This window comes from Borostomias antarcticus (assembly GCF_949987555.1).
Source record: "Borostomias antarcticus genome assembly, chromosome: 17".
NCBI classification, from domain to species: domain Eukaryota; kingdom Metazoa; phylum Chordata; class Actinopteri; order Stomiiformes; family Stomiidae; genus Borostomias; species Borostomias antarcticus.
The window spans coordinates 19,257,007-19,269,506 of NC_140250.1; the positions used below are offsets into that span (position 1 = coordinate 19,257,007).

The 12,500-nt window shown below is 51.8% G+C and overlaps 2 protein-coding genes across 2 annotated transcripts in view; one reads left to right on the plus strand and one right to left on the minus strand.

Annotated features, from left to right (window-relative positions):
* Positions 1-8,025, plus strand: part of slc9a2 (solute carrier family 9 member 2) — a gene marked incomplete at both ends in the record, with an annotated part of 19,322 nt that extends 11,297 nt beyond the window's left edge. Inside the window, 6 exons of the mRNA XM_084452056.1 lie at positions 215-285; positions 3,112-3,279; positions 3,555-3,660; positions 6,685-6,810; positions 7,119-7,206; positions 7,616-8,025. Coding sequence (XP_084308182.1) covers positions 215-285; positions 3,112-3,279; positions 3,555-3,660; positions 6,685-6,810; positions 7,119-7,206; positions 7,616-8,025 — 969 coding nt within the window. The remainder of the gene's footprint in view (positions 1-214; positions 286-3,111; positions 3,280-3,554; positions 3,661-6,684; positions 6,811-7,118; positions 7,207-7,615) is intronic.
* Positions 8,026-10,926: 2,901 nt separating this feature from the next.
* Positions 10,927-12,500, minus strand: part of mfsd9 (major facilitator superfamily domain containing 9) — a gene marked incomplete at both ends in the record, with an annotated part of 8,873 nt that continues 7,299 nt past the window's right edge. Inside the window, one exon of the mRNA XM_084452183.1 lies at positions 10,927-11,774. Within this exon, the coding sequence (XP_084308309.1) occupies positions 10,927-11,774 (848 nt within the window). The remainder of the gene's footprint in view (positions 11,775-12,500) is intronic.

The following is a 12,500-nucleotide window of genomic DNA, read 5'->3' on the forward strand; positions in this document are numbered from 1 at the left end:
TCCTCCCTGTCCTCCTCACCCTCTCCTCCCTGTCCCCCTCACCCTCTCCTCCCTGTCCTCCTCACCCTCTCCTCCCTGTCCTCCTCTCCCTCTCCTCCCTTTCCTCTCCCTCTCCTCCCTTTCCTCCTCACCCTCTCCTCCCTGTCCTCCTCTCCCTCTCCTCCCTGTCCTCCTCACCCTCTCCTCCCTGTCCTCCTCTCCTCCCTCCCCCCAGCTCATGGAACACACCATCGCTGGAATAGAGGACCTCTGTGGCCAGTGGAGCCACTTCTACTGGAAGGACAAGTAAGGACTTCCTCTCTCTCCGTCATCACTTCCTGTCCAACTGAAGGCCTGATGCCAGTAGCCTAAATTAGCATCCTCAATACACACAGTAGTAAACTATGGCTATGGTATTATTTGAAGCATAGACTGTTGTCAGAACATGCGGTCAGACCTCATCGGACCTGCAATTAGTTTCACCCCTGGGCGGTCAGCACTTTAAGACCGGGGGAGGGGGGGGCAGCTTCATTCACTTAAGCTCTGATCAGCTCAGGTGAATAATTCCTACTCCTGTCCTCTGTTTAGGAAAGACAAGCTGAGAGAGATGTAAATTCCTTTTGATAATTATCGTGTTTCCACATTCCTGTTCGATGTCTAATTCCCCTACCTGTTTCCAGACTGAACAGGAAGTGATACAGCTATTTTCAGCCAATCAGGTTGCTTTGCCGCGCTCCAGATTCCTGTCTTTGTGGTTTTTGTTTTGTTTGCCGTTGGCTTTGTTCAGGGTGTGAATGTGAGACGCTACTTCCTCCTTTAGTTTCCCTCCCCGTTTAACCCTGATGTACCCTAGATACCCCCCCACTCATCCTATATACCCTAGATACCCCCCCCCACTCATCCTATATACCCTAGATACCCCCCCACTCATCCTATGTACCCTAGATACCCCCCCCACTCATCCTATGTACCCTAGATACCCCCCCCCACTCATCCTATATACCCTAGATACCCCCCCACTCATCCTATATACCCTAGATACCCCCCCACTCATCCTATATACCCTAGATACCCCCCCACTCATCCTATATACCCTAGATACCCCCCCACTCATCCTATGTACCCTAGATACCCCCCCACTCATCCTATATACCCTAGATACCCCCCCCACTCATCCTATGTACCCTAGATACCCCCCCACTCACCCTATGTACCCTAGTTACCCCCCCACTTATCCTATGTACCCTAGATACCCCCCCCCCACTCACCCTATATACCCTAGATACCCCCCCACTCACCCTATATACCCTAGATACCCCCCCCACTCACCCTATATACCCTAGATACCCCCCCACTCACCCTATGTACCCTAGATACCCCCCCCCCCACTCACCCTATGTACCCTATATACCCCCCCACTCATCCTATGTACCCTAGATACCCCCCCCACACTCATCCTATGTACCCTAGATACCCTCCCACTCATCCTATATACCCTAGATACCCCGCCACTCATCCTATGTACCCTAGATACCCCCCCACTCATCCTATGTACCCTAGATACCCCCCCACTCACCCTATGTACCCTAGATACCCCCCCACTTATCCTATATACCCTAGATACCCCCCCCACTCACCCTATATACCCTAGATACCCCCCCACTCATCCTATGTACCCTAGATACCCCCCCCACTCATCATATATACCCTAGATACCCCCCCACTCATCCTATATACCCTAGATACCCCCCCCACTCACCCTATATACCCTAGATACCCCCCACTCACCCTATGTACCCTAGATACCCCCCACTCACCCTATGTACCCTAGATACCCCCCCCCACTCACCCTATGTACCCTAGATACCCCCCCACTCATCCTATGTACCCTAGATACCCCCCCCACACTCATCCTATGTACCCTAGATACCCTCCCACTCATCCTATATACCCTAGATACCCCGCCACTCATCCTATGTACCCTAGATACCCCCCCACTCATCCTATGTACCCTAGATACCCCCCCACTCATCCTATGTACCCTAGATACCCCCCCCACTCATCCTATGTACCCTAGATACCCCCCCACTCATCCTATGTACCCTAGATACCCCCCCCACACTCATCCTATGTACCCTAGATACCCCCCCACTCACCCTATATACCCTAGATACCCCCCCACTCATCCTATATACCCTAGATACCCCCCCACTCATCCTATATACCCTAGATACCCCCCCCCGCTTAACCTATATACCCTAGATACCCCCCCCCGCTTAACCTATATACCCTAGATACCCCCCCACTCATCCTATATACCCTAGATACCCCCCTCCCACTCATCCTATATACCCTAGATACCCCCCTCCCACTCATCCTATATACCCTAGATACCCCCCCACTCATCCTATGTACCCTAGATACCCCCCCACTCACCCTATGTACCCTAGATACCCCCCCCCCCACTCATCCTATGTACCCTAGATGCCCCCCCCCCTATTCTCTGGTGCTTACTTTTACTGCCCCCCTTCCCCAAAGATTACATTAGACTTTATTGTCCCTCAAGGGGAAATTCATTTTCCCAGGACTGCACGGCAGTCTGTGTTGTGGCAGCAGAGCATGCGCCCCCATCTCTCTTTCTGTTCATTCACCCACTTTACTGGTGGAACAGGTTGGTCTTCTCCCAGAACTCCAGTCTGGATCTCATTCAGTCAGTTCTCTGGTCAGCCCCTCCAGAAGACCCAGGTCCTCACGTTCCATCCTTCTACCTGAACACACTGGGAATGGAGAGAGATTTGAACGTGCTGATATCCTGTTGATATCCTGGGCCCTCTAAGCTCCATCATCCTCTCTTCCATTAAGAACCTCGGAGTGTTTTTCGATAGTGCTTTTAAATTTGATAAACAGGTCAGCTCTGTAGTTACTGTAACACCAGCTTTTTCCAGCTAAGACTTTTAGCCAAGACTAGTTTTGAGTTTAATACTGTACCTCAGTCATCGTAAGCATTGTCAAATATCTCAATGTACTGTATGGACAGGGTCCCTAGAAGCGTGTAGCCCTCAGACCGAACCCCAGACTGCTCCATGCTTAGCTGTTGATGGTTAGTAACACGTTTCCGTTTCCTCCTGTCAGGTTTATGAAATTCAACAACCGGATCCTGCGTAAGATTCTGATCCGGGACAACCGGGCCGAGTCCAGCATCGTGGCGCTGTACAAGAAGCTGGAGCTGCAGAACGCCATGGAGATCCTGGACTCCGTGGCTGGAGACATTAGCGCAGCGCCCTCTGTGGTCTCCCTGCAGTACGTCTCTACCTGCCTCTGCCTCTCGGTCTCTCTCACTCTCTCTCTCTCTCTCCCTCTCTCTCCCTGCCTCTCCCTCTCTCCCTCTCTCTCTCCCTCTCTCTCCCTGCCTCTCTCTCTCTCTCCCTCTCTCCCTCTCTCTCTCTCTCTCTCTCTCTCTCTCTCTCTCTCGTGTGCTCCCTCCCTCCATCCCTCTGTCTCTTCAGCATGTCCAGTGACTCCCTGTCTGTCCCTCTCTGTCCCTGTCTGTCCCTCTCTGTCCCTCTGTCCCCCAGCGAGGAGAAGAAGAGCTCAGCCAAGCCCAAGAGGAAGTTCCTGGCGGCAGACCTGAGCAACATGCATGACATCCTGTCCAAGAACATGTACCAGATCAGACAGCGCGTGAGAACCTCGCATTTTTTACATAAATATTGTTACCCATTTCAGGAAAACCCTGGATACAGCTGCGGGTTGTGAGGCATGTTTCACCACTGGGCTGATATAAAAACTACTCGGGTCACATGATGAGGAAGAAGCCCTCAACCTTGTTCCTGGTGGATCAGTCAGACATTCTGTAACATTCAGTAGTCGAGAATATTTCCATGTAATTTAGAGAGGAAGCCTATTCGTCTACTCCAGTCTGTCTCCTGCTGGTTCGTCTACTCCAGTCTGTCTCCTGCTGGTTTGCATAGCCACAAGGACGGCGCTCGTACTTTTCCATGGGTGACATCACCCCTCAGGAGTGGTTGGCTGAGAGCTTTGCTGTAGGCAGAGTGGGAGTGTTTGTGTGTTCATGGTTTTTATGTGATGGGATTGTCTGCATATGTGTTAGGGTTAGGGTTAGTTAGCTAGGTGTGGGTTAGGGTTAGGGTTAGTTAGCTAGGTGTGGGTTAGGGTTAGGGTTAGTTAGCTAGGTGTGGGTTAGGGTTAGGGTTAGGGTTAGTTAGCTAGGTGTGTACGGTGTGTCAGTGGTCTGGTCACCTGGTCACCCTCCACTCCCCAATTTCCCCCCAGGAGGAACACTAAAGAATCTACCGGTTCTGTCCAAGGATGGACTAAGAGCTCCTCTGTGCAAATAAACTATAGTCCTGTGTGTGTGTGTTTGTGTTTGTGTGTGTGTGTGTGTGTGTGTGTGTGTGTGTGTATGTGTATGTGTGTGTGTGTGTGTGTGTCAAGGTTATTATAGTTAACGAAGACTAAGTAAAAAACTGAAACTAGGTGTGAAAAAACATTTTAGTTAACTGAAATAAAAACAAAAACTAGGCTTTACAAAAAAACGATAAGTAACGAAAACTGTATTGTGTGTTTATAAACCTAACTAAAATAAACGAAAATTATAGAGAAAATGTCCTTAGTTTTAGTCTTTTTCTTTTCATACGTAAGCCTAGTATTTTGGGTGGTTATGAAATCTATCCTCCAAGTTCTTTAGCTGTGTCCCTGCGCAGAAGTAACCTGACGTGCGCCAGATGGTTTGTTTCACACAGAGTGAAATAACGTGAGCTCACAAGATCAGGATGGTCTCATGAGGCTAGCGCAGAAGAAAAAAAAAAAAACTAATAAAAACTAAACTAAAACTAAGCATTTAAAAAAATAAAAATAAATAGCAAACCTGCTTTAAAACTAATCAAAACTAAACTGAAATTGAAAACAAAAAGTTAAAACGATATAAAAATAAAAACTAATGAAAAAAGCAAAACTATTCTAACCTTGGTGTATGTGTGTGTGTGTGTGTGTGTGTTTGTGTGTGTGAGTGAGAGAGAGAGAGACGGACCCACAGTGACACAGTTTCTTTACCTACCAGCCTCCAGAACAGGTCTAACAGCATTGTCTCATAGGAGGGAAGCTTTGCTGCTACACAGCGCTGTGCGTGTGCGTGTTATCACTGCAACTACATTAGCTGTCAGAGAGCAAAAACCAAACCCCTGAACAGGAAGGATAGTGATGTTGTTCATGTTCGCCCCGTGACGTACTGTATAACATTTGTGGATAATGGTTGGGAAGGTGGATAGATGTGTCCCACACGGCCTCAGGTTTTAAATGGAACCAGGCAGGTCAATTAAGACAGTAAGAAAGTATTATTTACACGTCCAGTCGTGGAGGTTGACCTGGATGTCCGTGTCCTTGTGTGATGACTGGTCCTGGGCTGGTTGAGCCCAGAGAGAGAGAGACCCCTCAGTTTGAGAGAGAGAGAGAGAGACCCCTCAGTCTGAGAGAGAGAGAGAGAGACCCCTCAGTCTGAGAGAGAGAGAGAGACCCCTCAGTCTGAGAGAGAGAGAGACCCCTCAGTCTGAGAGAGAGAGAGAGAGACCCCTCAGTCTGAGACAGAGAGAGAGAGACCCCTCAGTCTGAGACAGAGAGAGAGAGACCCCTCAGTCTGAGAGAGAGAGAGAGAGAGACCCCTCAGTCTGAGACAGAGAGAGAGAGACCCCTCAGTCTGAGACAGAGAGAGAGAGAGAGACCCCTCAGTTTGAGACGGAGAGAGAGAGACCCCTCAGTCTGAGAGAGAGAGAGAGAGACCCCTCAGCCTGAGACAGAGAGAGAGAGACCCCTCAGTCTGAGACAGAGAGAGAGAGAGACCCCTCAGTTTGAGACGGAGAGAGAGAGAGAGACCCCTCAGTCTGAGACAGAGAGAGAGAGAGAGACCCCTCAGTCTGAGACAGAGAGAGAGAGAGACCCCTCAGTCTGAGACAGAGAGAGAGAGAGAGAGAGAGAGAGACCCCTCAGTCTGAGACAGAGAGAGAGACCCCTCAGCCTGAGAGAGAGAGAGAGACCCCTCAATCTGAGAGAGAGAGAGAGAGAGAGACCCCTCAGCCTGAGACAGAGAGAGAGAGAGACCCCTCAGCCAGAGAGAGAGAGAGAGAGAGACCCCTCAGTCTGAGAGAGAGAGAGAGAGAGAGAGAGAGAGACCCCTCACTCTGAGAGAGAGAGAGAGAGAGAGAGAGAGAGAGTGACCATCAGTCTGGGACAGAGAGAGAGAGACCATCAGTCTGAGACAGAGAGAGGCTGGTTGAGCCCAGAGAATGAGTCGGGGGGGGGGGGGGGGTTAGTATCAGTCAGACAGCAGCGGAGGTGAAAGGTCGCAGGCTGCGGGGTGAATATCACTACTGCTGGTGCACCTGGCGACTGGTGGAGAGATGACTTGCTATATGCTGGTATCTGCTGGTATCTGCTGGTATCTGCTGCCACCTGGTGGCTTGGAGTGTGTGTGCCAGACGCTCCTGCCCAAGCGTGACTGACCCATCAAAAACCCCAGAGCTTTGCTTATCATGCACTCAAGACAATCCATCAGCAGCTGGGTCTGTCACACATGTGCATGTGTGTATTACATGTCATTAATTGTGCCTGAGCGCGCGCGTGTGTGTGTTTGATGTTTCATGCTTCTGTGTAGCTGCATGTGTACTGAAGTATGATGTGTGTGTGTCTCAGACGGTGGCGTACACCAACAAGCGCACGCTGCCCAACGACCGCCAGCACAAGGAGATCCTGATCAGACGTCACTCCAGCATCAGACGCAGCCTCCGGCCCGGAAGCTTCCAGCAAGTCCAGGGACAGGTATGGAGGGGGGGGGGGGGGGTCAGGTGTGGAGGAGGGGCATGGGGGGGTAGGCATGGGGGGGGTGCAGGTATGGAGGGGTGGGGGGGGGGGGGGGGCAGGTATGGAGGGGGGGGGCAGGTATGCTAACTCCCGCCCCTATACTCACTACCAGTGCCAGTATGCAGCAATTTTGTTTTCACCAAGTAGATATTTTAATTTGTCCCTTTCGGATTCCGTTTCTCCCCCTCTCTCTCTCTCTCTCTCCCCCTCTCTCATTCTCCTCACGATCCATCTTCTTTCACTCTCTCTCTCTCTCTCTCTCCCAGAGTGAACCCAAGTCCCAGAAGTACTTCTCCCTGCCTGCTGGGGAGAGCTTGGACTCCCGCTTCCCTCCCAAGAGGTTGAGACATGCTGGTGAGCTTTACACGCTGCTCTAGACTGCCCCCTACCTGCCCCTCTAGAGACTGCTCTAGACTGCCCCCTACCTGCCCCTCTAGAGACTGCTCTAGACTGCCCCCTACCTGTCCTCTAGACTGCTCTAGACTGCCCCCTACCTGCCCCTCTAGAGACTGCTCTAGACTGCCCCCTACCTGCCCCTCTAGAGACTGCTCTAGACTGCCCCCTACCTGCCCCTCTAGAGACTGCTCTAGACTGCCCCTCTAGAGACTGCTCTAGACTGCCCCCTACCTGCCCCTCTAGAGACTGCTCTAGACTGCCCCCTACCTGCCCCTCTAGAGACTGCTCTAGACTGCCCCCTACCTGTGCTCTAGACTGCCCCCCTGTGCTGGAGCTCCTCTCATCATGTCTGTGTCTCCTCCCCCAGGGGAAGAAGAGAGCCTGTCGGAGGTGGAGTACCCATCCGGCCGGTCCAGGTCCTCCCGGTCCCGAGCCATGCTGCCCCTCCGGAGGCTGGACACCCTGACCGAGGTGCCCTCCGTGTCCGTGGTGGACGAGAGGGGGCCCAGGGGACGCGGCGCGGGCCGGATCAACTCCTCCTCGTCCGCCTCCCGCCTCCCCATCCATCCAAGAGGCTTCGACTCTGCCGGTAGCCCCGGCAACGGGTCCTCTGGTGACCATGGCAACGGAGACCCCAGTCTGGAGGGGGAGGAGCAGCAGCCCCCGGCCCCGCCTCCCGTCTGGGTGGCCGAGCCTGGCGACCGCGACGATGGCGCAGCACGGAACCCCCTGCTCAGGAGACCCCAGTGGAACCCTCGGAAGCCCCAGAACCCCTGAGAACCTGGTTAGAACCCGAATGGAACCGGTGAGAACTCTCAGCAGCAGTAGGACTGCTCTGGGTTCCAGGACAGGCCCGTGGACTATTCTAGAACTTCAGAACTGTGGAATGTGTGTTATTTCCAAAGCACAATGCACTACAGAGGAAGGAAGGATGAAGAAGGGATTTCTATGACGAACAATTCTCCCCAAAAATTTTTTTTTTATTCTCTAACTATAAAAACACTTCTTTTTTTTTAATCATTCTCAGCATTTCACTTGGTGAAAACCAGTTTTAAAAGGATAACATGTTCATTAGCTGTCAGGTCTTGCCTTCTAGGGTCTCAGCATGAATCCGTTTGAAGACGTCTCTCTGACTCCTCTTTGTGTAATTAAAGCCTTTACTGTTTAATGTCCATCACACCCTGTCTGGTCAGATAGTTGAATGAGGGTCAGCGCCCTGTCTGTCTACTGGTGAGGTCAGGGGTCAGCGCCCTGTCTGTCTACTGGTGAGGTCAGGGGTCAGATGGTGGTCAGCGCCCTGTCTGTCGACCGGTGAGGTCAGGGGTCAGAGGGAGCAGGTCTGTAGACCAGGACCGGCACGTCTGTCTGTCATGATCAACATGGCTGACCTATGTTCTTTTATTATGTAATAAAAACCTACTTTGTACATCACCTCATTTATTTAAAAAAATAATTCTGTCCAGTAGACAAATGAAGAAACTATCTTGGAATGGTGATGAAGAGCAGCTGGCATTTAGGGAATCATTTTTCTAGAAACTGAACAATGACATTGGCACAAAATAGAAATAGCATATTTTAATCCATATTCACCTAATTGAAAGGCTCTTCCTTAAATAATTAACATGGTGGTTGGTCACACTTTCTATGGTTTTATGATATTTGCATTAAATATGTCTGTTCAGTAGTTTTGGAGAAGTAGGTGGTTTAAATGTATAGTCATTTTGAGAATGTTCTCGTCGTGCATCACGTGAAGATAATCACTCCTCAAACATTACAAATAAAATATTTGACTAATGTTAAGGACTATTAGACTTTCTGGTCATATTATTTTAGCTAAGGTGGAATCAATGACGTTATCTAGATAGTTTGCTTTCATAAGGACTTTATAGTTGTGCTTTTATCTTAGCTTGCCTTGCTAGCAAAACATAAGTCAGCATCCTGACCTGAGCTCCTAGCCTCCCAAGATGAGCGCGTATCATGGATACAGTAGTCATGGTAACAATGTGTAGAGAGTGGGGTCTGTCTCATTCTGCTCAGACAGGTTGGATTAACTTTTATAGTGGGAAATGTAGGCTTAGAATAAAAAATAACTTTTAAAATACATGAATAAAAAAGCATGCACGTGTTTAGTTGTTGCCGAAAGACAAGTGAAAAGTGTCTAATTCAACCACCATGTTGATTCTTATTAAACACATCAGTACACAATGAGGCTTCATTACACTCAAATAAAAACCTTCATTATAAAATGAACTTCAAATCATGTCTTAAAATCTGGTAGCCTTTGTATAAGCCCACTTCCCTATAAATTAATAAACAAATAATAATAATACAGTTGACTGCGCTTGGATCGTCCATCTGCAGATAAACAGACTGACGGGTCATGTGGGCTCAAGATGTCACCTTAATAGTGAGAGAGAGAGGGGGGGGTCAAATATAGACAACCCTACAGAAAATGAGCCAAATGTAAACACTGCCATTGAAAGTGACAAGGCCCATTTAAGGAACCTCCATCACAGTGTGAAGCAGATCCAGTGTCTGGGCCGTGAGTGGTTGAGGAAGAGCAGGAAGACTTGCTCCCAAATTGATCTGATATTAGTAGGGCTGCCCCCCAATAGGCGACTTAACGTTAGTCGACGAGAAGAGTCCTAGTCGAGCAAGTTTTCATTAGTCGCTTAGTCACAGAAAGAAAAAAAAACCTCTACTTTGAGTTGACAATAAGACTGTCTTCTGCCTTCTGTGGTGAGGATACAGCAAGTGGAAGCAGTGCATTTTGGTACATGTAGTGCATGGCCAGTAGAATACAGCTTGTCTGTGTCTGTGTGGCAGGACTGCATCCTTGTTGAACATTACTGTCTCTGACAAGAGACATAAAGTGAATATTCCTACATGGACATGACCTCGCCAGGTCACTGACCCCTAACCCTTCCACCCTCGCCAGGTCACTGACCCTAACCCTAACCCTTCCACCCTCGCCAGGTCACTGACCCTAACCCTAACCCTTCCACCCTCGCCAGGTCACTGACCCTAACCCTAACCCTTCCACCCTCGCCAGGTCACTGACCCTAACCCTAACCCTTCCACCCTCGCCAGGTCACTGACCCTAACCCTTCCACCCTCGCCAGGTCACTGACCCTAACCCTAACCCTTCCACCCTCGCCAGGTCACTGACCCTAACCCTAACCCTTCCACCCTCGCCAGGTCACTGACCCTAACCCTAACCCTTCCACCCTCGCCAGGTCACTGACCCTAACCCTAACCCTTCCACCTCGCCAGGTCACTGACCCTAACCCTAACCCTTCCACCCTCGCCAGGTCACTGACCCTGACCCTAACCCTTCCACCCTCGCCAGGTCACTGAGTATCACCCTGGCCCGTCAGGCAGGCCTGTGTGTTCTAAGGTTGCCTAGGCAACGCTGCTCCTCCCTCTGTCTTTGTGAGTCCGGCTTCTCTGATGGGCGGCGGCCATGCAGGAGACCAGCGCTCTCATTGGTCCAAGATTACAGAGGAGACACGCCCCATAAGGTTGACATTTACAAAACAGCAAACAAAAAAACAACACCCTCACACCCAAACGACTCCAAAAGTGGTACTGCCCTCCCAAACCCAAACCTCCCCTCTTCCTCCTCCTCTTCCTCGTGTGAGGTACGGTCTTGGTCTAGTGCTCTGTTCTCCTTCCTTCTCAGAGTTTGCCCCCCTTGTCCTTGCCCCCCCCGGCCCACTTGGGGGTCCTGAGCAGCAGCAGCGCCACGGCGGCCAGCGCCAGACCCACGCCCAGGCTGGGCGGGCCGCACGGGCTGAACTCCTGCGCCAGCCCGGAGAGCAGCGGCGCCAGGACACGCCCCACCGCCGTCACCGACTGGCCGGCGCCGATCAGGGTCCCGCTGGCGTGCGTGCCGCCCCGGCGCAGCTCCAGGTCGGTGATGCAGGTGCGGCCGATGGTGGTGGAGATGGCGAAGAAGGTGGAGCTGAGCAGCACGCTCCAGACCGAGGCGGCCGAGGCGTACAGCAGGATGAGGCAGCAGGTCAGCACGGTGGAGTGGAGCAACAGCGCCGGCATGTCGTCCGCGTAGAGCCGGGTCACCGGGCCCACCAGGCAGCCGGCCAGGGCGCCCAGCGTGCTGCTGTAGCTGATCAGGTAGCCCGTCTCCTTGGGCCGCAGCGAGAAGCGCTCCTCCATGGCCAGGGAGAAGTTGCTGTAGTACAGCATGATGGCCACGGCCATGAGGAGGCGCACCAGGAACAGGTCCCACATGTCCGAGCTGGCCACCGTGCGGATCCTGGAGCCCACCGAGGAGAGCTGGCGCCAGGCGGGCGGGAGCAGGGACACCTCCCACCAGCCCCGGAGCGCCCTGGCCGCGGGCACGGCTGGCGGCGTGTGGTGGTCGTTTCCTAGGTTGCAGCTGTGCGGGGCGGAGCTCCTCCCGTTGCTGCGGCAGGCCTGGCCGGCACCAGCTCTGGTGTTGGAGTTGGCGTCGGCGTCGGGCCGGTTCACCAGCGCCTCACTCCAGGGAAGCATCCACACCAGACCTGAAACACCAGAACCAGACCTGAACCACCAGAACCAGAACCAGACCTGAACCACCAGAACCAGAACCACCAGAACCACCAGAACCAGACCTAAACCACCAGACCAGAACACGCAGGCCTGGGGGTCAGGAGAGAGGCAGGAGGGTCCTCGCTCGTTTGCTCTGTCTGTCTGAGTCTCTCCCTGTCTCCCTGTCTGCCTGTCTCTCTCTCTCTCTCTCTCTCTCAATTCAATTCAATTCAATTCAATTCAATTCAATTCAATTCAATACTCTTTATTGGCCTGGGTTTCTCAGGCTGTGACATGCTCTCACACTACGGTCTGATCAGAGAGTGTATCAACGTTTTTGAGTTTACCTTTAATTCTTGTAAAGAACTTTGTTCTAATTTGCTCATATATTCTACATTAGAAGTAGGACATGTTGCTCTGTCTCCAGCTGTCTCAGTGGACAGAGCTGACGCAGCCTGTCTTCTCCAGGTCTGCCGGTGTCGGCCGGTCTCTATGGCCAGTCTCTATGGCCGGTCTCTATGGCCAGTCTCTATGGCCGGTCTCTATGGCCAGTCTCTATGGCCGGTCTCTATGGCCGGTCTCTATGGCCGGTCTCTATGGCCGGTCTCTATGGCCAGTCTGTGATCAGATCACTGAGTCTGTACATAGTTAATGTCTTTCTCAGCTTGTGGTCAGATAATCTGCTGGCTGAGGGGACTCCTCTCTATGTTCTCCTCTTG